General features: G+C 48.5%; 2 protein-coding genes across 2 annotated transcripts; one reads left to right on the forward strand and one right to left on the reverse strand.

Annotated features, from left to right (window-relative positions):
* Window positions 1-13,598: 13,598 nt before the first annotated feature.
* On the forward strand, window positions 13,599-19,694 carry LOC112873685 (probable 4-hydroxy-tetrahydrodipicolinate reductase 1, chloroplastic). Its single transcript, XM_025936705.1, has 8 exons — window positions 13,599-13,937; window positions 15,028-15,265; window positions 15,616-15,749; window positions 15,845-15,919; window positions 18,324-18,425; window positions 19,032-19,141; window positions 19,224-19,311; window positions 19,406-19,694. Exons 1-8 carry the CDS (start codon window positions 13,725-13,727, stop codon window positions 19,472-19,474), a joined length of 1,029 nt encoding a protein of 342 aa, XP_025792490.1. The 5' UTR covers window positions 13,599-13,724; the 3' UTR covers window positions 19,475-19,694.
* A 158-nt stretch (window positions 19,695-19,852) lies between these two features.
* Window positions 19,853-22,324, reverse strand: LOC112873678 (monocopper oxidase-like protein SKS1). The gene is made up of 6 exons (XM_025936691.1): window positions 22,099-22,324; window positions 21,744-22,014; window positions 21,551-21,653; window positions 20,564-21,287; window positions 20,374-20,452; window positions 19,853-20,270 (listed from the first exon to the last, which is right to left on the reverse strand). The coding sequence occupies exons 1-6, from the start codon at window positions 22,299-22,301 to the stop codon at window positions 20,049-20,051; spliced, it is 1,602 nt and encodes a 533-aa protein (XP_025792476.1). The 5' UTR covers window positions 22,302-22,324; the 3' UTR covers window positions 19,853-20,048.
* Between the last annotated feature and the right edge of the window lie 3,655 nt (window positions 22,325-25,979).

Raw genomic sequence — 25,979 nt, forward strand, 5'->3', positions numbered from 1 at the left:
AGTACTCTGGTTGTTCTGCTCCTGTGGGTCAGAACCGGAACCGGTGCGCCTGGTGTTCACCATCTGATTGCAACAAACGAAATTTTTATGAGAAAAAGATATCGTGCAGCTGCGGAAATGAAACTTCGGAAGGATATGTCAGAAAAGAAGGAATATAGGTTTTACCCCCAACGTTCTAACTCAATTTTATTATTTAGTTCAAGTTGGGTTAGGTCGATTTGCACGAACAAGTTTATCTACTAGACTACGCAATCAACCAAAAATCCAAATCAAACATTTGCACAATAACAAACATTCAATATTCACAATTTAGTCGAGTTTATCACACTACCCGACCAACACACTCGTTCTAGCGTATTTTCAGCGGAACAACCTAAACTTATAGCTTATAGGGTCAGACATTCGGCCCAACGTCTACGGAAAACTCAAATGGTTTCCCAGACAAGACAGGAGAGAGAGAGTAAATCAAGGCTTAAGACTCAAGGAATAGAGGCCAGAAATGATGTTTGAAGATTTGCGGAAGCAAGGCAAGAGAAAGGAAGTCCTATACTCGTCCAGATCTATCTAGGCTTCGTCCTACAGTCGACACGGCTCTGATACCAATCTGTCACACCCGATTTATAAGAACATAAATCGAGCAATCATATATGCGCCAGGATCAAGTCACGCATATATACAACAGATTATCAAGATATCACAACACATGTCAGGAATAACATTAATATAAATCGTAGATAAATCATGAATAAATTATTTTATTACAACCGAATCAAGAATCGGTTCAAGAGTTGCGGAAGCGTAAAAGAGATACATGAAGAGCTGGGCGCCATAGGGACGTCGACTGGGAGACAAACACCTAGAAGTCGTCGAAGCCGCTGACGTAATCCTCCACGTTGCTGGGCACTGAGCAGCAGTCGAAGATATCCAAAATAGAACAGAAGAGTAGAGGGGCAAGTGTGAGTACAAACTCGTACTCAACAAGTATAACACGAGCATGAGGCTCTAAGGTTAGCTGACTCAACTGCATTAGCTTTTAATCTTGGCAAATTTTATCAAAGCTAATTACTACAAGTGGATGAATTACCATAAACCCAATTGCATAATAAATTAGTCAATATTAATTAAGAACTACTGAGAACCATCCAAACCAAAACCACCCGGGGAATCTCCCTCGTCAAAGGTTGATAACCCCACTAATCAGACGGAGGATCTGGGCCGCTCATGACTGTGAGCACAGCTGATATATCAGTTTTACACTCTCGAGAGGTTGCACAACTTTACCCACAAGTCGTGAGCTACGCTAGTTGTTCATCACACTTCCTTAGGTGAGATGGCTAGCAAGCACACTACGAGACCGTTACAAAGGACCACGTTGGTAAGGTGTAACCGCTAAGGATTCTGGATCAGCGACGATGGGGCCCACCTCCGGGGGTACAAGACACACAGCACAGACCAAGCCGGAGGAGCAGGGACCATTGAAGCTTACCACCCCTCTTGCCCACGCAGGTAAGTTACTCCCGAACCAACACGACCTAATTAGTAAGTCAAGACCGTCCCATTCCAGTCTTGTGGTTGCGCGGTTGTCCCAGGTTGTCGCTCTATGAACCGGTCCTTATGGAGAGTGGCCAACTAAGCACTAAGCACCGTGCTGGCCCCCTAAACCATGTTTCTACAAAAACATCTTTTAAGGACGCACAAACCACTCAAGCACACAGCACAGAGGGTCGGCTCCAGAATTAAGTTGCATAAGACCATTAATCAAATTTAATTAAAAAGGACCAAGTGTGTTATAGCGCAGCAACCTAGCACAACTAACCAAAATGCAACCCAAAGGATATAGATAAAGGATATAAAGTGGCTAGGAAAGTCCTTATAGGCGTACAGAATTAAAATGCAGTATGAAATTGTATTTAAAAGTGATAGGAGGTTCATGTTATACTTGCCTTCCTCGTACTCTCCCGGCTGCTGCTCGAACTGCTCGGAAGACGGCTGCTCCTGGTACTGGTCCAAAGGCTCCGCGTCTACTCACGATCATCAAACATAGCCCACACATACACACATGCATAACAAAAACAAACTATAAGAAAACAGTACAACATTACATAGAAACAGCACACCAAAACTAGTCTAAAGCTATTCTACGCGTTACAACGATCGCGTGGATATAAAGAACACCTAAAACGGAGCTAAAACGCGAAAGCTGCGCTTAAAACAGGATCCAGGGACCTATTTGTAAGAAAAACAGGGCAACCAGGGGCTTCTGGACAAAACCCGGGGACCTAAACATAATTAAAGCCTAGATCTAGGGGCTAACTGGCAAAAACTCCAAAACTAGGGCTGAGAAATCATTTCCGGAGAGCTCAGGGGTTAAAAGGGAAGAAAAAGGACCTACTTGCAAATACTTTTGCTCTACGGGGTGTACTGCGGGTTGAATCCTCAAAAAGGCAGGGGCTTCTTAACAAAGAGGCTAGCTGAAAGGGTATGATTTAATCTGGGCCCTCGGATCAGATCTGCACGGCCCAGATTAGAATCCATACGCGAAGGGGTACGCGCGAACGTGGGCCTTCGGATCAAGATCGGACGATCGGAAACGGATCTACGGTTAAAGACTCACGCGGTTCACTGGATTTGAATTGGACGGCTGGGATCTAATGACGCTCTAGATCTAATCTGGACCGTCGGTTTTAGATCTAATGGCTCGGGTCGGATACCGGTTTGATCGAATCTCATCCGCGGGATTAAGATCGGACGGCCAGGACCAAAGGGGGAGGGAAAACAGGGGCTGGCGGCGGCTGTTGCTCGCCGGAGCACGGTCTTTGCGGCGGCGCCTCGCCGGAGGACATGCGATGTAGCGATTCCGGCCTCCATTTGAGACGAGACCGGGTCGGGGAGAGAGAGGCGGACACGGGGAACCCGTCTGGGCGGTCAGCTCGACGGATTGGGGTCGGACCGAGGCTCCCCACGGTGGAGTGCGGCACGGGGCATGGCGGCGTGGAGGGCATGCTCGTGCAGAGGGAGAGAGAAAGGGAGGAGAGGCATGGCGTGACCCTTACCACCCCGGGGTGCTGCGACGGCGATTAGGGGCTGAGGACTGGCGGCGCCAGGGCGAAATCGTGGCGGCGCAGGGGCAGCGCTGTCCTCGGGTCGAGCTGCAGCACGGCAGCGCTAGGGCACAGGGGGAGCTGGGGAAGGCAGAGGCGTTGGAGGGCGGTGCGGGGAGCAGCTGCGGCTAAGAAGGAGGAAGGTGGCAGCCTTGGCGTGCGGGTCAACCGAGCCGCCGCTTCTCGCGGGCCGTTGGGGCCGTTCTGATCCGAACGCGGCGCCCTTCCAGAAGGATCTGGGCGGGGGCCTGGCCAGCTCGTAACCCGGCTGGGCGTGGCACAGAGGAGAGGGCCCAAGGGGCGGCAACGCGGGCCACGGCCAGCGGCCAAGAGGAAACTCCAGCGGGGCAAAACAGAGGAGGTCGCGAGGGGGGGGGAGAAACACCTGACCGGTGGGACCGGTCTGGCAGCGGGAGAGAAGAGGGGAGAACGGCCGTGGGGCTGCTCGCGTGAGGGGGAAGCTGGCTCGAGCTGGGCTGGGGAGGCGTTGCGGCCCAGAGGGAGAAGAGAGAAGAGAGGCGCGGGCTGAGGGGGGGAAGGGGGGGCTGGACCGTGGCACGGCCCACGCGGGGAGAAGAGGGAAAGGGAGAGACCCGAGGGAAAATGGGCCAGGGGAGGGAGAGCCCGTGAGGGAGAGAGGGAGAAGAGAAAGTTTGGGCTGGGCTAGGTTTCTTTGCTCCCTTGCTTCTTTCCTATTTCTTTTCCACACTCAACATCCAAACCATTCAATTTGAATTCAAATAATTGTGAATTCAAACCCACACAATTAAAAAAAATGCTGCAGCATGAATGCACAAACACTTTAATCCTATGATATATTTTAATTACTTGCGTTATAAAATTACTTTAAATACGAGATAATTTAGAGAAGACCCTGGAAAATCTATTTAAGCCCAAATAAATTCATTAAAAATTAAAGAAATTACCTCAGGGTGTTACAGGGTAACTTGGGTTATGGAGGAGAACGGGTGGAAAGTGAATTTCCCGTGGTGAACAAGATCGGCGATGAGAAGTGCTCGACGGTGACGAGATTCTGTGGGTGACGAAGAAGCTTGCTAGGGGATTGTAGTGAGTGGAGAATGGCCGGAGGGATATTCCTCACGGTGACCTGTGGTGATGGCGGTTGGCTTTGCCATGGCGATGATGTTTCGGCATACAGTGATCGAAGAGGCTCGATAAGAAGGTCCAGGAGCTTTCTTGAGGTGTTGTGGTCTTGCTCGGGCGATCGACGAGGAATAGGAGCTGCTGGATGTCGTGAACTCATGGGAGAAGCCGATAGGGCCGAATTGGTTCGCTATGCCGACTACTGCGTGAACCTCAGGATCCTCTTGTTCACGGGTTGAACTTCCTCTGCTCACGCAGATGCACTGCAGAAACATATTCGGCATGCCTGCGCAGTTACTTGCAGGGCCGCCGTGCCTGGCTGCAGCCCGTGTGCGCCACTCTCGCTCGCACAAGGTGTAGCTCTGCCGCCCTTTCCGCCTGCTGCGACGCATCCGAATCGGCCTACCACCGCCGCCGGTAGAACGCTTCCGCTCCACACTTGCGGATGCGCCAGCTCAATTCTGCCCGGACCTTCGCCTTCGCTTCACTACGCCACACTTGCCCCCTCTGCCTCCGCGAGGGCCATGGTCTGCTCGCACCTGGCCATCTCCAAATCCTCCACGAGTAGTTCACAGTGCCGCCTGATCTCGTCCGCTGCTTTCTCCTCAACGGCCTCCGACGTCCATCACGCGTGACTCTACTGCCCCCTGGGCGGGTCCGCCCTGAATCGTCGCGCTACAGCACCTCCCGCACCGCGTGCGACCTTCCTGTACACCAACTCGGTCGCGGCCTGAGCTCGTCCAGCGAAGATACCGCTATACGCTGCACGTCGTCGTCTTGCACGTCATCGCTCTGCACGTTGTTGCCCTGCACAGCCCCTCCTGCTGCCAGACTCGCGCTCGCCCCGGCCTTGCCGAATCGCTCCCGCGCATGCCCGAACCACGTGCGTTCTTGGCCTACGTCATGTCTTGCTTACACCGCCCGTCCTCTGCTCGCACGCTACCACGCCACGGCCGCAGCTCCACTTGCGCCTGCGCCGCGTGCCTGCACTACCAGCCGTTCATGCGTCCACGCTCCTGCGCCGCCACCAGCCGCGCCTGCCCGCGTTACTGCTCCACCCGCGCTCGCTTGCGCGCTCGCGCCTGAGCCGCCCGCGCGTCGCCTGCCGCGAGCCCCAGCTCCGCGCAACCCGAACCGCCCTGCGCCGGCTCACTCCCACGCGCCTCCACGCCTCCCACGCGCGCTCCGCACGCCGTCCGTGCGCTCCGCACGCCGTCCGCGCGCTCTCTGCGGCCGCCCGCGCCAGCGCTGCCCGCCGCCTGGAGCCGCTGCCGCTCGCCCGCGCAGCGCTTGAGCCCGGCCCCGCTCCGTGCGCCTGCGGCCGAGCCGCCCCCGCTCTGGCACCGCGTGCGCTGCCTCCGCCTGGATCCCGAGCGCCCGCGCCTCCAGCGCCGCCCCGTGCCAGCGCGCCGCCCGCGCGCTCCGCTTGCGCGCCCGAGCCGAGCCGCGCTGCTGCCTGGTGGAGGAGAGGGTGAGAGGAAGAAAAGAAGGATTTGGATGGAGCTGCCGCCAGTGGGGAAAGAAAACGATGGGGCGCCAGGGAGAAGAAACAGAGGAGAAGGAGGAATAGAATTCCTCCAAGGACTTATGCACAATTTTAGAAAACTACAGGGACCTTTCTGTAAAGTATAAATTCTCATTAATCTAAAACCCGAATGAAGAAATGCCCAAAAGGAAAGTTGGAGAGTTTTTCAAACTCTACAACATTGCTTTAGGGCCCAAGTTCAAAAACTCAAAACTTATATCTTTTTACGTGAAATTTTGTACAAAAGTTGGATTTGAATTACTTTTGTCCTAAAGAGTGTAACTTTATAAAATTCAGGACCTAAATACAAGCATTTATGACACGTCATGATGACGGGATAGACTCGTCATAATCATTGGATAGATATGTCATAATGACTTGCACCTTTTACACTTTAGTCCTAAGTAACTTTGAAAGTTACTTTTGTAAATCAAATACTTGCATAAAAGGACTTGTACTTTTATAAAATTACATAAACACCCTTATTTTTACCATTTTACCCAAACTCTTACACAATTCAACACATACATTTCTAATGCAACTTTTGGGTAAATATATATTTTTTACAGGGGATAAAATAAGAAAAACAAGTTTACAAAACCACCTTTCACTTATTTTGAAATTACCCTTATCCAAATACATTTTGCAAAAAAAACAACCCTAGGTTTTTCTGTAATTATAAAAATACCCTTTTTACTTGCACTTTAAATTTTCAAAAGCTTCACATAAATATACACAAGCTTTTCACTAACAAGCACATACTTCACACTAACAATTTAGGTGCCTAGTTTACAAGTACATGAATTGTTACACACAAAACCCCTTAGAATTCCTGTTTTCTTACAAAAAGGTCTCTGGACCCTGTTTTAGCCCTAGATTTCGCGTCTTAGCTCCGTTTTAGGTGGTTTTTGCACTCACGCGATCGTTGTAACGCGTAGGACAGTTCTATCATAGTTTTGGTGCTGTTTTTATGTAATGTTGTACTGTTTCTTATCTTTTGTCTTTGTTTGCATGAATGTGTATGTGCTGGACCATGTTTTGGCGTTGCGATCGTGAGTAGACGCTGAGCCTTTGGACGAGTACCAGGAACCCCTTTCCGCAAAGCAGTTTGAGCAGCAGCCGGAGAACTTTGAGGAAGGTAAGTATAACATGAACATCCTATCACTTTTAAATACAATCTCATACTGCATTTTAATTCTGTATGCCTATAAGGATTTCCTAGCCACCTTTATTCTTTATATAAATATCTTGGGTTGCATTTTGGTTAGTTGTGCTAGGTGCTGCGCTCTCACACAACCCGGTCCCTTTTAATTAAATTTGATTAATGGTTATATGCAACTTAATTCTGAGAGTGGCCCTCTGTGCTGTGTGCTTGAGTGGCTTGCGTCTCCTTAAAATATGTTTTTGTTAGAAACATGGTTTAGGGGGCCAGCACGGTGCTTAGTGCTTGGTTAGCTACTCTCCATAAGGATCGGTTCATAGAGCGACAACCTGGGACAACCGCGCAACCACAAGACTGGAATGGGACGGTCTTGACTTACTTATTAGGTCATTTTGGTTTGGGAGTAACTTACCTGCGGGGCAAGAGGGGTGGTAAGCTTCAATGGTCCCTGCTCCTCCGGCTTGGTCTGTGCTGTGTGCTTGTACCCCGATGAGGTGGGCCCCATCGTCGCTGATCCAGAAACCTTAGTGGTTACACCTTACTAACGTGATCCTTTGTAACGGTCTCGTAGTGCGCTTGCTAGTCATCTCACCTAGGGAAGTGTGATGAACAACTAGCGTAGCTCACGACTTGTGGGTAAAGTTGTGCAACCTCTCGAGAGTGTAAAACTGGTATACTAGCCGTGCTCACGGTCATGAGCGGCCCAGATCCTCCGTCTGATTAGTGGGTTGTACCTTGGTGGTATGGCTTGGTTTTCAGTAGTCTCTTGGTTAATCTTGATTAATTTATTATGTAACTTGGGTTATGGTAATTCATCCACTTGTAGTAATTAGCTTTAATAAAATTTGCCAAGATTAAAAGCTGATGCAGTTGAGTCAGCTAACCTTAGAGCCTCATAATTTGTGTTATACTTGTTGAGTACAAGTTGTGTACTCACACTTGCCTTCTCTACTCTTCTGTTCTCTCGGGGATATCTTCGACTGCTGCTTAGTACTAGGCGACGTGGAGGACTACACCAGCGGACTCGACGATTTCTAGGCGTTGTCTCCCAGCCGACGTCCCTGTGGCGCCCTATCCTGCATGTATTTATTTTACGCTTCCGCATTCCTTGAACTGATTCTTGATTTAGTTGTAATAAAGATATTCATTTATAATTTATACGCTTTTATTTCGAGATACGTGTTGTGATATCTTGATGATTCTGTTGTATATATGCGTGACTTGATCCTGGCGCATATATGATTGCTTGATTTATGTTCTTATAAATTGGTTGTGACACTCGGAGGGCTCCATGCCGTTCCAGTACAGGAACCGGCCCTGTGGTGTCGATGTGATCGTCAAACCTAGATGGCTACCCATGGAGGGTTCAGAGTCGCCATCTAAATCTGTGTACTTGTTGAAGATGGGAGCCTCCCGATAGGCGGTTGCGTCCTCATCTCCGATCTTGAGAAGGCGGTCCAAGTCCTCCACCAATGTGAGGAGGGTCTTGAATTGCATGGCCTCCTGATAAATAGTGGCTGAGTTGCGTAGCCCGAATGTGAATCGGGTACGCAGATCCTCAAACCGAATCAGGTCCGATCTGGGGAGTCTTGGTGCAGCATGAGTAGAAATCGCGTCGAAGACGGACTGCTCCTCGATCTCCCTAGCTAGGTCAAGGAGCAGCATCTCACCGAGGTTGTCGATGAACTCATCGAAATCGTTGCGTGGGGTTGCTCTGGGGCCTCCAGCTTCGCATTATCGACAACGTGCCGACGAAAGTTGCCTGCGCCATCGATGACGCAGACCCACGAGCTAAAGACGGACGTTGTGCCCTCGTCGAGCATGACGCTGGTGAAGTTGAAAGTTGCCATTGAGCTCTCCTGAGGATCCTCCATGATCACCCCTACCTGGTGCGCCAGCTGTCGATGTTTTACCGCCAAGCCCACCGAGGGATACCCCCGAGTTGGTAGGTCGTAAGTGGGGTGTTGCCGAGATCTGAAACTCGAAGGTGCAAGGAAAACAAAAATTTAGATAGGTTCAGGCCGCTGAGAGTGTAATACCCTACGTCCTTTGTGGTGGTTTGTATTGCATTAGATGATTGTACTTTGGAGGGTTCGCTGCCCGTCCTTATATTGTCGAGGGAGGGTGTCAGACCCGGGGCTACGGGACTGTGTACATAACGTAGTTCATGCAGGATTAGGGGATAGGATGTGTCCTATACCTTATCTATATTGTACTCTACTCGCATGCGAAGTAGGACTAGCCGGTACAGAAGGAAACTACTCGAGTTGTATTTGAGTACGATTCCTAGGCTAGTGTGGGACTAGGATTCATGTAACCCTGTCCTCCCGGATATATAAGGGCGGGCAGGGACCCCCTCAAAATATCAATCAACACCCAAGGCAATACAAACCACCAGACAGGACGTAGGGTATTACGCACATCGCGGCCCGAACCTGTCTAAACCTTGTGTTGCTTGCACCTTCGAGTTCCTGATCTCGGTGCCACCCTACCTAAACTTACCACCTCGGGCATACCCCTCGGTAGGCAGGGTAAAACACCGACAGCTGGCATGCCAGGTAGGGGTGCACATCGAAGATCCACCAGCGAACTTGATGGCATCGTTCAAGTTCACCAATGCTGTGCCCCCTCAGGGCACGACATTCGTTTTCGGCTCGTGGTTTTGCGTCGCAGATGGTGTGGGCAATTTTTGTCAATTCATCGTCGACATGAAGCCAAAAACTCTCGCAGCAAGTTTTCATAGCGACCTCGACGAGTTCGTCAACAATCTCGACGACTTGCCGGCCCATTGTTCCGCCAGGAAGATCGTGGAGGAGTTCGTTGTCAATGCGACTCCGCCCAGCGCTGCAACAACCTTGCTCGGGTTGGACTCTTTCCAATCTGAGGACTTACGTAGCCGATCGCGACTCGGTCTATGCAATTCGGCCACTAATCATCAGGGGGGCAGGGTTACAGCCAGATACAAGCTTAGGAGTCCTACCCAAGTACCAATCGGGTAGTTTCCTTCTGTTCCGACTAGTCCTACTGGTGCCCGAGTAGCTTACAACATGTATAAGGTATGTGACATGCCCCATCCCTTATTCTAGAATATTCATACCATATACGCAGTCCCGTGGCCCCCGGCCTAACACTCCTGTAGTCGTATCAACTGATCTTGACCTTTGACATCACCTTGATGAGGGCGCACGAGCCCCTCTTGAGGGCGGGCGGGACACAACAAGCGGGGATGCGGCGGTCAAGCGAACTCGAGCGGCAGGCGAGCAGAACTTGAGCGGCGAAATCGATTCGGGGTGCGGGACTTGAGCAGCTTCGCCGATGCAGGCGTGCGAGCAGGACATGGTTGCTCGACCTTGGCACCACTGTGCTCGTCCCAGAGCCTGCAGAGACGACGGAGAGTTTTGGGAGAGGAGAGGATGCGGTCGATTTGGCTAAAAGAAGGGAGGGGTAAAATTGGAAAAAACCGTGGAAGTCAGACACTATTTTAACGGCGTTATAGTCCTTATAGGCAAAGATAATGGCAATGACACATAAGAGATAAAAGTATAAGAATTGATGGCATTGAAGGGATGAACTAAATTTGGATGGCATAGAAGGGATGAGTTAAATTTTCAATGGCATAAATATATCGATTGGCATATAAATTACATATATTATACACCATATATATTTTATGATAACATAGTACATGTCGGTTTAGGCTCCAGACGTTTTATTTTACTTGTCAAGCACTCTAAATGATTTTGGCTGAACATACAGTCACACGGATTCCGATTAGAACTCCGATTGACGGACTAAGAAATCATTGCTAAAGTAATAGTAGAGATGGAGAAGAGACTTGTCAAGCACTAATTCTAAATGGTTTGGATTCCTAACTCAACATACGGTCACCCGGATTCCGATTAGAACTTCTATTGACGGACTAAGGGTCCCTTTGGTTCGGCTTCGGGAGCCAGATTCGCGGCAAGAAATTTGGAATCGCAACCAAAGGCCTCAGCAACGCGAAGCGATTCCTCGGAATCTACCGATTCTCGTAGTGGAAACGACGCAGCTGCTCGCACCCAGATTTCTATCGATTCGCGCAGGTAATTACCTGCACTGCCACTGGTTACAAACTTACCGCTTCGCGTCTTCTTTCCCGAGCGCTATTCTTTCCCCACCCCGACTCCTCTCCCCATCCCGACTCCTCCACGACCTGCCGCCGCCGGCGCTGGACCTCCTCCCCGCCGCGCCCCCCGCCGCCCCCAACACGCCCCCCGCCGCCCCCGACGCCCTCCCGCCGCCCCCCGACGCGCCCCCCGCCCGCTCCGTCCGCACGTGCTGCCCAAGGTGAGATCACCGGCTCCGTCTCCTCCCCGCGCTCCCCACTCCCACCCACTCCCACGCCGCCGCTGCATCTGCCTGCCCGCTCGCCTTGTTGCCCCGACCGCCGGCTGCCCATCACCCGACTCCTCTGACACCGGCGCGCCGCAGCCCGTCCGTCATCCCCTTCGAGGCTCCGACGCCTCCTGCTCCGGTAAGGCCATGGCCCATGAGGCTCCTGCTCCTCCGCTCCTGATCCGGTCCTATGTTCCCAGCAGATGTAGATTACTAGATCTAATATTCTAGAAAGTAGTAGATAAGCAATAATCAGAGCAGTATGCACTGCTTTTGTATGTGTTATTGTGCTACTAGTAAGTAGCATTTGTTTTCTGCATTACCATTCAGAGCAGTTGGCCACTAGCATTTTTCAAAACTCATAGATTCGCATTCTGTTTTCTTCAGTGGTTGATTGAGGCGAATGACGACTCGGGTGACAAGCTCTGACAATGCTGCATTGGAATCGCAAGGTACAGATACTGATGTTGAGGCAGTCGATGTTAAGAGGAGAAAACTCAAATCTGTGGTGTGGAAAGAGTTCACTAGGGTTGAAATTAATGGGGTATTTCCTTTCCACGTTTGTTTGTACCAATTGATGACGGGAGGCATAAGCATGGTTTACAAATTATTGTAGATATAATGGGAGAGAGGTGAATTTTAGATGGTTTTGCTGTGTTCTGCATAACTGAAGCATATGCTTAGGTTATTTGGTGGATAGTGGATACATGCATGTTTACTTATTTGCGTTGCATTTTCAGCCACTAGTTTGTATTGATATGCCCATTCTATATTGGCAAGGCAATTAACAAAGGCACCTGTTTATTTTGAAATTATATTATGTTCTTGGTTAAAATGGATTTCAACTGCAATAATCTGATAGGCTTACCGATTACAAAAATGCAGGAAAGGGTCTCGTTTCGGACATGACACACTTGTCGATGGCATGCTTAAGGATGGCCTTTGGGATGTATACGGTGATTGTGCCATGGGAATGTGTGCTGAGCTTTGTGCTGACAATCATGCCCTCACAAGAGAAGATCAGGTCTCTTACTATGGATATCAAGTCTCTCACAATCATGGCCTTCTATACCTCAAATAGCTGTAGTTTTTAAATGTATATCAAATTCAGGCACTCAATAGCTGTAGTTTTTAAATGTCTGTGAAATTTATTTGCTTGAAACTGTGAGGATGCTATGAAGTAATGGTAATGCTGTGTTTCAGTCAAGAGTAGGGCTGGGAACCGGCGATGAGCAGGTGCAAGATACATGTGGAGCCTTTGGTCGTCCTCGTTTTCTGCTGGCTTCGTGTGTGTTGAAACTAGATACAGTGCGTGAATGTAAATGAACAAGGGACTAACGAATGGATTCCATGTATTGATCATTTGTCCACTTGAAAATCATCGGTTCAGAACAGGTACCTATTCTATTGTGTGGGGATTGGTTATTATTAACTATAATAGAAAATATTTACGGTCGCAGATTGTGTTTACACCGTCAACCTCCCCAGATCTGCTTATGATGTTGATTTTCCTCTTGTTAAGCTGCAGAAAAATCCCGTTCCCCTGCAAGCACCACGGAGGCATAGCTGTAGAAGAAGGCGATTGTGCTGTGCCACCCCCTCCAATTCTTTCTTTCTTGATTTGGAGGTGCCCGACGCGCCCCCCGCCACCCGCCCCCCGTGCTGGTACGCGGAGGAAGGAGGAAGGGATAAGGAACGGGAAAAGGGAGAAGGGAAAAGGGAAAAAAAGAAAGAAGAAAGGAAAAATAGAAAGAAAAAAAGAGAAAAGAAATACAGAGAAAAAAATGAAAGAAAAAAGAAATTGTTCAATTATTTTTATAACGTGGATATATATTTTGTATAAATTATTATATATGTCAAATATTAACAAACATGAATATTTCCTTTCCAAAACGGTCATCTACATGTCCATGTGATTAATTAGCATATAAACAGCCTTATGGGATCTTAGGGGCATAACAGACATTTCTTACAGAAATCCACAGCTGACAGTTGTTTCAGCCAAACAGGTTTCAGCTTTCCCACAGCTGTCAGCTCACAGCAGATTTGCCACAGCTGATTCCAGAAATCAGATTTTTAGGAATCCACAGCTGAACCAAACACACCCTAAGAAATCATTGCTTGGTTTAGTAATTTATATAGTAGAAGTAGAAGTAGAAATAGAAGTAGAGGTAGAGATGGAGAGATAGAGATATAGATAGAGATAAAATTGGAGATAGTAGAGAAGAGAAGAGATAGTATAGATTTATAGTACACAATAGAAAAAAAACGGCGAAACGCAAATCAGGGTCATCTTGGGAAGACTCCTTAAAAAACAGTCGAAATCGTGTTAAAACCCGGAGCTATCCCGTATCCCTCGGTCCCTCCTACGCCCTCGGCCGTCGCCGCCGCCGCTCTCCCTCCCTCCCTGCCTCCTTCACTCTCCCATCCCATCACCAACCCCCAGCCGCACTCGCAAATGCTCTCCGCCACCATCGCCGCGCACCCCGCCGCCGCCGCCGCCATAACCCTGCGGCAACGGCACTCGCTCCGCCGTCGTCAGCCACTCCGCGTTCCCATCGGCGCGGCGGCGCCGAGGCGGCGGATGGAAACGGCGAGGTCCTCAGTGGTCAATGCCGTTGCTAGCCAAGGCGTCCCCGCGGTGCCCCCCAAGCTCTCCTTCCCGATACTGGTACCGTTGCTTGGTTTGGTTCTGCGTTGGCTCTGGGTTGATAGTTCTGTTATGTTTCATTTAAGCATGTTAATCTCGTGTTGGGATTGGAAGGGTAGAACAGAATGGTAAAGTAGTGGGCCAAATTATGGCTTGGAGTTTGCCATTGCATTATAGGGGATGATTTGTTCTAGTTCAGACAATATTTGATATAGTTATTGCTTGTTCAGATAACAAACTGTATGTGTTTCAGTGAATTGGTGGAGTAGTCAGGTAGCAAACTGTATACTGCATTCAGGATTTCAGCACTATACATTGTGAGACAATATTTTCAGTGAGCCGATGTATGCAATTTGAACCATACATAGTCGGTTGAATTATGCTTAAAAAAGTTATGCAAACATCCCATAGAATTCTCACTGAGAAGGATACGAAATCTTCAAACTAATCACATGTGCTTAGTTTGATGGAACTTAGTTGCACCTGAAACTCTTTGAATGATTGCTAATTGCTATTTATATGTAAGAATTTTGATTGTTTCCTTATCCGCAACTGTTTAGCTATTTATATGTATATCTCATAGTTTATTTCATTTTGGCCATTGGTAGTCAGTCAGTCAGTTTTTTCTATAGGTAACATTTGGATGAAAAGCGGTACTTGGATGAAACCAGAGCTGTGTTAGTATTACATGGAGCTAACATATGGCCTTTTAGTCTGTCGATGTCATTGTAGGCCATACGACTTCTGTTTTCATCCTCTTTGTTAATTTTCCTACATAAGGTGCTGAACTCTTGAACCTATGCATAAACCTTTTTCTGAATAAAAAATTGATGTACCTTGCCCATATTCTGTTCTCAGGCCTTTAAGATGGAGTATTGTCAAATTTGTCCTTATAAAGTTTCAGAAAGGAAAGCTTTAGTTAATTAGTTTGTCAATAGATACTTGAGTTTGCAGATAAACTGAAGATTAATTGTTCATCAAATTACTTCCGGCGATTAGGGTTTCAGTAAAGCACGTCAATTTTCTAGTACATTCCACATGGCTTGAGATGCATGTGGTACTGTGTCGTCGCAACTTTATTTCACTTAGTATAGCTCTATTATCTGTACAGGTGAATAGTTGTACTGGAAAAATGGGGAAGGCTGTGGCAGAAGCAGCTGTATCAGCCGGTCTTCAGTTAGTTCCTGTATCATTCAGTGCCACGGAGGTCCCTGATGGAAAGCTTAAAATCTGCGATAGAGAAATTCGAATTCATGACCCTTCTGAAAGTGAAAAAATTCTCCCTTCCATCATGGAAGAGTACCCAGATCTCATAGTTGTCGATTACACTGTGCCTGATGCTGTCAATGGTGAGTGTATTAGTAATCACTATTGGCAATGTCTTTTTCTTTTTGGTTAATATGCTCATGAACAATTTTTTTGTCCATAGTCATTTCTAGATTTCTTATGCTTAACTGCGTTCCAATGAGCAAAAAATCATACTGGACTACTGGTTCATTAAATCTAATATTTTCTCTCCAAATATGATATTGAGAAAATCCTTGAGAAGTGCAATTTGTTCTAACTAGCATGTTTTGGTTATGCCCATATGAATATATTCTGTTGCCATTGTATGGTCATGCCTAAATGCCTTAATGTTCTTTATTCATTTATTATTGTTCAACATTCTAACTGCTGTTGATGTTTATTTGGTATGCAGCCAATGCTGAACTCTATTGCAAATTGGGTTTGCCAGTTGTAATGGGCACAACAGGTGGAGATAGGCAACTGCTGCACAAAACCGTGCAGGATGCAAATATTTATGCTGTGATATCCCCACAGATGGGAAAGCAGGTATAATTATTATCATAATGTGGTAGATACTTGGTATCATCATCAGGTGGTCAACACATTCGAACAGTTCTCAATATAACCTCTTCAATTTTTAGGTCGTTGCTTTTCTTGCTGCCATGGAAATCATGGCAGGGCAATTCCCTGATGCATTTTCAGGTTACAAACTGGAGGTAATAGTTTGATATGTGCCCTAGAAAGACTGCATTGCTTATTGTATTCTTTGTTCTAACTCTAAAGCTTGAGTATTTGTGTTCACGGTGCTAAAATGATTTGTGTTCCACAAGTGCATATTATAATTGGGTTAATTGGATATATACCATTACAATTGTCGCATTTTGGAGATATACCATTACTACAATTTTACAGTTCTTGGAGATATGCCCCTACGTAGCTCTTCAATGTGTTTATGAAAAAAAATTTGGACCAAAATGTCCTCATCTTCTTCCTCCGATTCCCTATCTCATTTCTACCCCTTCCTCTCTCTCTCTCTATGTCAAAAAAACTACCTCACGCCGCCATGTCCATTGCCGTCCTTCGGTCTGACCTAGCGCATCCGCGTGCCATGGAGGATAGACCTGCAGCTTGCCAGAAATAACATGAATCAATGACTCGCAGCTCATGACGCAAGCAAGCTATCTCTATGAGATGCAAAGCCAACCACAACACATGTCCAAAGCCAATGACAGATACATCAATTTCACGGGTGCCACTGGAATCCAAAGCCAATGACGGTCCGTGTCTCTATGACATGCGATGGCAGCAAGCTGGGCCCAACCCACCAGGTCCCAAGCGGCGGCACAGGGGCTAGTTCTTGGACCGCGGCGAGCGGCGAGGCTCCAAACGGGCGGGGAAGAGGCTAACAGATCCATTTGGTGGTTTTCGATGGCCGGTTTGGCAACGGCCTCCTCGCCAACCCGCGCCGCTGCCTCGCACTCTCCGGCGCTGGCTTAACCAAGTGCCTCACCGTGGAGCGTCAACCCCAGCAGTCGCGGGCGAGGGACACTTTGGCTCCTCCTCCACCACCGAAAAATAGTCCTTGTCCACCCTCAAGGCCGTCATCCAGATAGAGATGCCCGGGGACGCAGCGTCGAGCCAAAGTTCATCTCCTGCGGGGCTTCTTTTGCGTTCGTTTGCAGGAAGTTGGGGCTTCTTGCCGATTGGGGCATGAGCCGCATGCTGCTTTTCTTTACGACAGGGAGGTTCAGCCAAGGGCTGCCCGTGCTTGACGAGAAGATGTTTAGGATGGCCGACACCTTCACAACTCAGGAGAGAGGAAGGGGGAGAAAGAAGAAGACAAGGGTATTTTGGACCAGATTTTTTTATAAACACGTCGAAGAGGTAAGTAGTGGTATGTTTTCAAGAAATGTGAAATTGTAATGGTACACTTACAATATCGCGAATAATAATGGTATATCTCCGAAGCGTGATACTTGTAACGGCGTACTCCCTCTGTCCCAAAAAACAAGTCATTCTAGGATTCAAAATTTGTCCCAAAAAACAAGTCATTCTACCCTATTTAGAAAGTGCATGTGTATGTAAGAATCAATTACTGCCAAATATGGGTAATAAATAGGGGCAAACATGGTCATTTTACCTTCTTGTTAATCTGTCCTAAAATTTCTAGAATGACTCCTATTTTGGGACGGAGGGAGTATATCCAATTAACCCATTATAATTTGCTTAATAAAGTGCGAAGGTATCATCAAAGACCAAAAATGCCTACTGTGGTTCTTGGCTTTGTGATTTTCCAGATGAAGCAGAACGTTCAAGTGAATGTACTAAAAGAACCTAGTAGCAAATGCAGTGGAAAAGCTACCAAAGGGAAAAAGGCCATTGTAGTAAAACTGGAGCACAATTGTGAGGGGAAATAGATGCACTTACGCAGATTACTAGTTGAAGCTTTTCAATGCTCAACATTTAGTTCAATACTGATATGCTAATGAATTAACCTTCTGAAAGTAATTAGAGTCAAACATACCCAACTGTAGCCACCTGGGTATGTTAAGCCCATGGTAATAAGTCTTCTTTTTTCTCCTTGCTTATTCTATTAGATTTAAATGTCAGCAACAGATCCAGAATTGTTGGGGTGCATCTCAGCTGCAATGCCCTAGATTTTATAAACTGTTAAAATTCTTTGGAAAAAAAAACTCAGGCATCTTAAAAAACTGTTAACAAATTCATAAGTTTCATATGAGGTAATGTGCTCCATTAATTCTGATTAATAAACTTCAGCTTTTACATGACAGAAGTATCATTCCATTGTTTGAATTGTTTGTGACTAGGGTACACGCCTTTTGTGCATTTTGTAAAACTCTTTCAACCTTCCATCACGTATAGCTCTTATAGGTGCACATATCTATCAAATTAAGCATTTCCATGAAGTAGACAAAAGGTCAATACCCTTTTAGCACAACTGGTTGAGATAACCCAGACTTTGTTAGTTTTCTGATTTGTCTGATTGTCTCTATTTCTAGTTCTAGTTATTTTTTCTTGAACAATGATGATTGTCAAAAGCACCATACTAACATGGTCTCTGGCTAATCATTTTTGCGTCTAATTGGCACACCTCCGCAGGTCATGGAGTCTCATCAAGCAACAAAGTTGGACGTTTCTGGAACTGCCAAAGCTGTTATCTCTTGCTTTCAGAAGTTGGGTGTATCATTTGACATGGATGAGGTATTATTTCAAGAAAAGAATTTTTACGGTCAATCAATTATCATGTTTATTTCCCCCAAAAAAAAAACTTGTGATGTTTCTCTTCAAACAATTTTATTATGAACCTTGGATGATTATCGTTTGTCTTTTATGTTTATATGACAGCTGCAAGTCTGTAAGCATCATGAACTCCCAATTTTAGATCGAGCTGAATTGGATATTTTGATCCATCTGTATCTGTTACTAGTCACCGTTAGTGAATGGGCTAATGGCATGTAGACTTATTCGTTCTTTTACATGTAGACTTCAAGTTGCATGAAGTTCCAATCGACAATCTAGGAAAATTGTCATATGGTTTCGATTTAATCCATCATGTTATTTTATTTTGCTGAGGTTGAGTATCATCCCATATTCCTGTATCTGGCCTTTGTTTGAGTGAACTTTCACTTCTGATGTAGTTTTAGTCCTGAGGTTTTGAATACATCAGTTCACAAATAGATAGTATTTTCTGTAGATGTTTATTTGTTCTTTCTAATGGATCAGACCGAGCATAGTATATAGTGAAGAAATGTATGTTGCTCTTGCAGGATTACTTATCTGACACTCGTCTACCTATGGATGTTGCAGGTAAAACTAGTAAGGGATCCTGAGGAGCAGGTTAACGTGGTTGGTGTCCCAGAAGAGCATCTTGAGGGTCATGCATTCCACATGTACCATCTCACTTCACCTGATGGGACGTAAGTTCCTTATCCCTTTTCTAAGACCTTGCTTAGCAGTTAGGACATCATGTAGGGGTCTAAGTTACCATTGCGGTTGCAGAGTTTCATTTGAGTTTCAGCACAACATATGTGGCCGTTCAATATACGCAGAAGGAACTGTTGATGCTGCTATGTTTCTTTACACAAAGGTGTGGATTCTTAACGCTTTGTGATAGCTTGATATTCCAATTCTCCCAGCTTTTCACCTGAGGTCGGTACAAATTGAGTTACACATGATTGCAGATACAATCTGGAGCGAGCAAGAAACTGTATGACATGATTGATGTCTTGAGAGAGGGCAACATGAGATGAGACCTGTGCAGGCCATAGATGTATGCTTATGTGGCCACCATACACAAGCTGAAATTCCACCGTGAATTTTGGTCGCCTTTCCGATGCACCCACCATGTATGGTAATGCTCAGAGGTATCAATTTTTGTGTTAGGCACTTTTCGGTTTCGGATTAGCATCTTCCTTTAGAGGACAAAATGTAGTGGTTACGTGCTCGAATAAATGGATGTTTCTGCTTGAATGGTGTCCCTGGTGCATAGATATCCGGCATGGCTGCTTGTGCTTTTCCTGGTATCCTCTGCACAGGAGACTAGCGATTATGGCACTTGCAAAGTTAAAATGTTTCTCCTTGTCGCTGTGCTGAGGTCTCGTGGGTTCAATTCGTACTTGATATGGGGGATTGGGGATTGAAGCTGAGATCTCATGGTGCTGAAATGCGTTGATTCTATATGCCCTGGAACAGATTTAGTTGCGAGCAGTAGAAATTTCGAAGTAGCCTGCCAAATATTTGTCTATTACTTATTACAAATAGGACAGCATTTATGTCCTAATTTTAAAAAAGCCGCATGTTGGTTTGGCAGGCGGTCCCAGCCTCTCATGCTCGCCCTATCTTCGAAGACTTGGCTTTTCCACATAAGAGAGCATTTGGAGGCATCGGCAGTTCATCCCTAGGGTCAGGGACTTCTGAGCTGCCCTGGCTCACTCTCATGTAAATCTCCTGGCCCAAGTACCTCCTGTCGGGACTCTGCGACCTCAGGTTCCACATCCCCTCGTTGTCCAGAGACACCAACACGGCCGTCCATGCTGACGGGTACACCTGCACAATAACACAGGCGCACGAGAACACATGGCAGATAGATAAGATGAAGAAACCTTTTTAGGAACCCATGGAAGAACATAGAACTTCTGATCAGTGTTACCTGGACGGTAGAACGGTAGATGGCATCGACCAGATTGTACGTTGATCTTGCGTCCGGGCTCCACTTGCCCCAACCCATCCTGCAAAATTCATCACAAACCACATTCGATTTCGTTAGCGCACATAGAAAAATCGGTTGAAAATGAATGCACGCAAAGCATAGCAAAGGTTGCGGGTTTCGCCATGCACACCCGGCGACGAAGAAGTTGTAGCCGTCGAGGTGCCACGTCTGCAGCGACGGCACCCTGTTCTCGAACACGATCTGCACGAAGTCCCTGTAACGAGCGTCGATGACGGCCGTGCCGAGCGAGGGCTGCCTCCTCCTCTCGGGCCTGCCGGAGACGACCGCGAAGACGCCGGCCAAGTCGAAGTGGTCGGCGAGCTTCAGCGGCGTGGCCGCGCCGGCGAAGGACACACCGTTCACCGTGCACCTTCGCCGGCCGCCGATCTCGGCCTCGTCGTTCCGGAGCAGGAGCGTGCGGGACATGTTGATCCGCCCGTAGCGGAACGAGCCCTGCGGGTTGGGCCGCGCCGCGCCGCACGTCAGGTTCATCCTCACGGTCCGCGCCTGCTCCATGGACCGGTTGTAGCCGTTGTGCGACGACAGGCCCTCTAGAGGCGCGGCGCCGGGCGGCTGCAGGCCGCCGGAGCCCGCGTAGAGGACGTTGGCGACGCCGAACAGCTCCGGCTCGACGAATAGCGAGCTGACGACCATGTAGTAGGAAGGCTTGGGCAGCTGATCGGCGGTGACGAGCACCGAGAGCGACTGGCCGGGGTGCACGTCCAGCGAGGCGTAGTGCTTCTGCCGCGTGTAGGTGCCCTCCGCCTCCACCAGCAGCAGCTTGTGGCCCTGGATCCGGAAGCTCAGCGACGTCCTCGTGCCCACGTTCGACACGCGCAGACGGTACGTGCGCCCTGGCGGGTCGGCATGGCAATGGATTCAGCCAAGCAACTCTTTGAACTTTCAAACAGCATGTAGAGCAGCTTGGGAATGTACTAATAAACCTCTGAGTTGACCTGAACTGGCCCTTTGAGCACACGACATACAATTGAAACTTCAAGGAAAATCAAGAGCTTTTAAGTCAATTTCTTTCTTCACATATGATGTGTGTGCAAGTAGCTTAATCTAAACATGAACTGGAATTGAACACACACGAAAATCAATTACAGCCAGTTACCTGGCTTAAACGTGAAATCGGCTGCATAAGGGCCCAAGCCATTGATGAGAATTCCATCCGGCGACGGCAGATCACGGCCTCTTTCCAGGTATCCTCTCATCTCCTTCTCCAGAAACATGACAGAAACGACATTGATGCATGGTTACATGTATGGAGATGGAATGATTGTGTGCAGCACGCGCTACCAACTCACCTTTACGTCCATGTTGTACCAATCCCCTATAAGGACGTCGAACTCGCTGTCGGGCTGGGCGAACGGCACGGCGATGACCGGCCGATTGTTGACGCGGATGGGGCCGTGGCCCCCGGCGGCGGCGTGCAGCCCCAGCGAGGGGCGGTAGAAGAAGCTGCCGACCTCGTCCTTGGCCTGGAATACGTACGTCCAGTTCTCCGTCGGTGAGATCGCGCAGTTTGTCCCCGCCACGCCGTCGTTCCACGAATTCCGCCTCATCTGGAGACCATTCCTGCACGGCACACAGGTTCATTGATCAGTGCCTGCAGGTAAATAAACATAAGTTGCAGAGTGACAGCGTGCGCGCACAAAGCACCATGTGAGGAGGAACGGCTCGTCGAGGGTGTTGACGACGTTGATGTGGGCAACATCGTTGGTTGTGAGGTTCAGCAGCGGCCCGGGGAGCCGCCCATCGATGGTGATCACCCTCCTGGCCACGCCCAGCGGTGACCGTACGGCGTAGGACACCTCCCAGTCCAGGAACACGTGCCGGTTCTCGGCGTCGGCCGTGTAGTGCATGCTGCTGCCTAGCAGCACGAGAGTGGTGGCGAGGATGACGGCGAGGTGTTCGGCGTCCATGACGGTGACGAACAGCGAGGTCACGTTGTGCGAATGTTGGTGGAGGCTAGGAGAATGATGTATGCGTATGCGTGGTTGTTCTGAATCTGTTGGGAGTCTGGCCGGCCTTTTAGCTAGAGCTATATAGCTGCTCCTTCGAGTTGCTGGTGACCAAATACCCTCTCGTTCGACAATTTATTAACATTATACAATGGTACAAAAGGCTCTAAAAAGCTATGGGCATGATCATGTCACGTGAATGTTGAGAGATGGGGTATTGCTGTTGCAAGGTTAATTAGTTGATAAATACCTGGGGAAAAAATTGGATATGATCCTATTAGCGGGGATAGTTCTACATTCGACATTTGTGCTAACTAGTCTACAATAATTGTAGGGCAGGAAATAGTACATGTGCACGAGGGAGCACTCAGCAAGTGCAGATGCTGCTCAGCACAACACACCGCTACAGAATCATGACTACAGACCACCACCTTTTTACAAGCGGTTATTAATGTCGACCATCTCTTTAGGGGGAGGTCAACTTGATTAGCAAATGGCTGATTTCTTTACACGCAAAAATTCTAATGCTCAATCATTTTCGTAGTCTTCAAAAAACACCCAAATCATACATACACATGGATTATGTAGTTCACGTTAATTTCTTATATGTCATCAACCGTTTGGTATTCGATAGATGTGTTTTGGTCATCATATTATAGTTTAGTATCAGTAGTTTGAAACATTATTTACTGATTTGGAGATTCTAATAAAGTGTTTCGAGAGTCATATTGAGGGTTGTTGCAAGTGTTCTCCAATTTTATCTATTGCTTGATTGTGAAATTTGTTGAGTATACTTGTTGCACATTGATGGGAATCATAATTTTATAAAGTATTTTTGATAATCCAAATTGTCACTATGATGACATGTATAATAATAAGAAACTGTTTGCCACAACATGTAGCGTTCCACACAAACGTGAAACTTGTCCTGTGACAAAACTTGTTCTAATTGATACTATTCACACAAATGAAATTATTGATCCAACACAGCTTCTCAATTTCCAAAACGGTTGCCTGTACGTGGCAACATTTTCCACTTTTACCTAACATGTGAGGAATGAGTTAGTCACAAAAAAAATGAATTTGTCATGATAACGGAAACTGCTTGGTCGCTCCTCTCGGGGCGACTTGCGCAGAGCTAAGTCTGCCGCCCCGCCACCCCATCCTCCCTCCGGTCCGCCTCGTCACCGCTCAAGCAGACCGTCGGAAGCCCGTGCGGCTGCGATGAAAGTGGCGGCATGGCCCTTCCCCTCTCCCTTCACTTCTTCACCCCCGGTCTTTCTATTTTTTAAATATATTATTTTAGTGGAAAATTACAAAAATAAATGCTGAAAAAGAAAAATTGCAAATCTAGTAGCCTATCGGCCCTTGAACAGCCATTAGGAACTAATCAGCAGTTGAGGGGCCGATAAGGCCCTATCGGGCTTTGAACAGCCGACAAGACTGTCCATGCTGGTAGCTTGTCGTGCCTGGTAGGCCGTTGGCACCGATAGAACCTTGTCCACTTTTAAGTGTCCGACAAGCCGTCACCCTGATAAACCAGCTTATCGGCTACGTCAAAGCCGATTGGCTTATCAGCTACTCCTTGACCGATTATGGTGTTTTTACTAGCCGCCATCCCCTTCTTCCCCTTCCACCCCTCTTTTCACCCTCTTTTCTTACTGCCAGGCGGCCCCTTCTTGCTTACCGCACCCGCCGCCGGCCGCGCCTCCAGTCACCGCACCCCTCCACCCGTCGTCCACCATTGGTTCTGTAACGCCCGCGTTTTTACCCTATTTAAATTACAGTACAAATCGCTCGCTAAAAATAATTTTCAAAACTTTTCCGTCGTCAGGATCGGATCGATCCTAGACCCTTACCGCTCAAAACATCCCTCGACCTTTCGCCGTCTGACATCCGACATTGACCGCCAGCCTTTCTCTTTCCTCGACCCCCGCGACGTGCCGCGTGCTCAACTCCACGCTCGCGACCGTCGCCGCGAATCCCGCCGACGCAGCCCTTTCCCCTCACGCGTCGCGTCGCACGCTCGCGACCTCGCCGCGAATCCCGCCGACGCAGGACCCTCCCCCCTCCTTCCTTTTTTCTCCCCTGCTTCTCTTTTTTCCCCCTTCTTCTTTTTCCCTTTCTCTTTTCTCCTTTCCTGCTCCTTCCTTCGCTCCCCTGCACGCGCAGCACAGCACCGAGCAGAGCTCGGCGCCGGTCACCACCACCACCACCGCCCTCTCTCCATTGACGACGCCACAGGGACGGCCTAACCAGGCCCCTCCTCTGTGCGCGCCGTACCCCGCCGTGCCGTCTTGGCGCTCGCGTTGCCCCTGCCGGTCACGGCACCGAGGAGAGCCGGCTGCCGCGCGTCGTCGTGCCACTGGCCGCTTGCTCCTGCGCCGCACGCCCCCAGGCCGTCTCTCCCCACTACGCGCCAACCCCCGCCCTGCGCAGCGACGACCAGCGCCACCGGCCGCCCTGCGCAGCGGTGACCCTGCCCCCACCGCCATTACTGCCGCCACCGACCTCCACCGCGCCCCCCTCCTTCCAGCCCTCGCCGGCCTACAAAAACCCCCCCTCGACGCGCCTCTCCACCACCACGAGCTCCCCCCCGCAACCCCCAGCCCCTCCCCGGCCTTGCTCCCCCGCCGCCGCCAGGACCCCCGCCCGCCACCCCTGGCCCTCGTGGGCAGCACGCCCCACGCAGCCCCGACACAAGGTGAGGGGTGGAATGGATCCCCCTCACTCCCCTCTCCGTGTAGCCCCGTCCCCGGGCGCCGCCGTGCCCTAGGGCCGCCGGGATTGGTGGCGCCGCCGGCCCCCATCCCCTCCCCTGTCTCTGGTAACGGGAGGAGGAAGAAGGGAACTTTTGCCCTGAACCCCCTGCCCCTTTTGCCTATTCCCTTAAGAGCCCACCCCCTCTTACCCTCTCTTTACAAATAAACCCCCCCTGCTCATTCTATTTAGAAAATGAACCCCTCCACTACACAAAATAGTTATGGATAGGTCCCTGACCCTTTTTAGAGTACCCTAGGTATTTCCGGAAATTCCAATCAAGCCCTCCCCTCCAAACAGTAATTACGAATAGGTCCTTAGACCCTTATTCCTTCCCTAAAACCCCATTCGGCCTATTATTTTATGCGCCAAAAATTCCCCGTTTGCCCTGAAACTTTACCACGCCATTTCTAACATAATGTCGGCCTTGCCATCAAGAAATCCCCCGGAAATCTTCCTCCTACCATAGTTTCTTAAGCTATTCCTGATTCGGGCTTGTAAATAAAACCCTTAATCCTTTTTCCTTATGGAATGTTTGTTTGTGTGCGCCATAGATCACGAGGTGACCGAGGGAGAACCCGTCGACGAGCAGTACTGCGAGCAAGAGTCCGAGAACCAGTGCCGTGAGCCCGAACCCGAAGGACAATACCTCGATCAGGACTTCCCGGAAGGCTTTGTGAATGGCAAGTCCAATCCCATCCTTTGATGCATATTTATCCTAGATTTATAAATACAACCTGTTGGCCTGTTTTATAAAATGCATCGTTTTATTGCAAGACATGGTTGGATAGCCACCCTTTGATTGCTACGACTACTCCT

The sequence above is a fragment of the Panicum hallii genome, chromosome 1 (genome assembly GCF_002211085.1).
Source record: "Panicum hallii strain FIL2 chromosome 1, PHallii_v3.1, whole genome shotgun sequence".
NCBI lineage: Eukaryota > Viridiplantae > Streptophyta > Magnoliopsida > Poales > Poaceae > Panicum > Panicum hallii.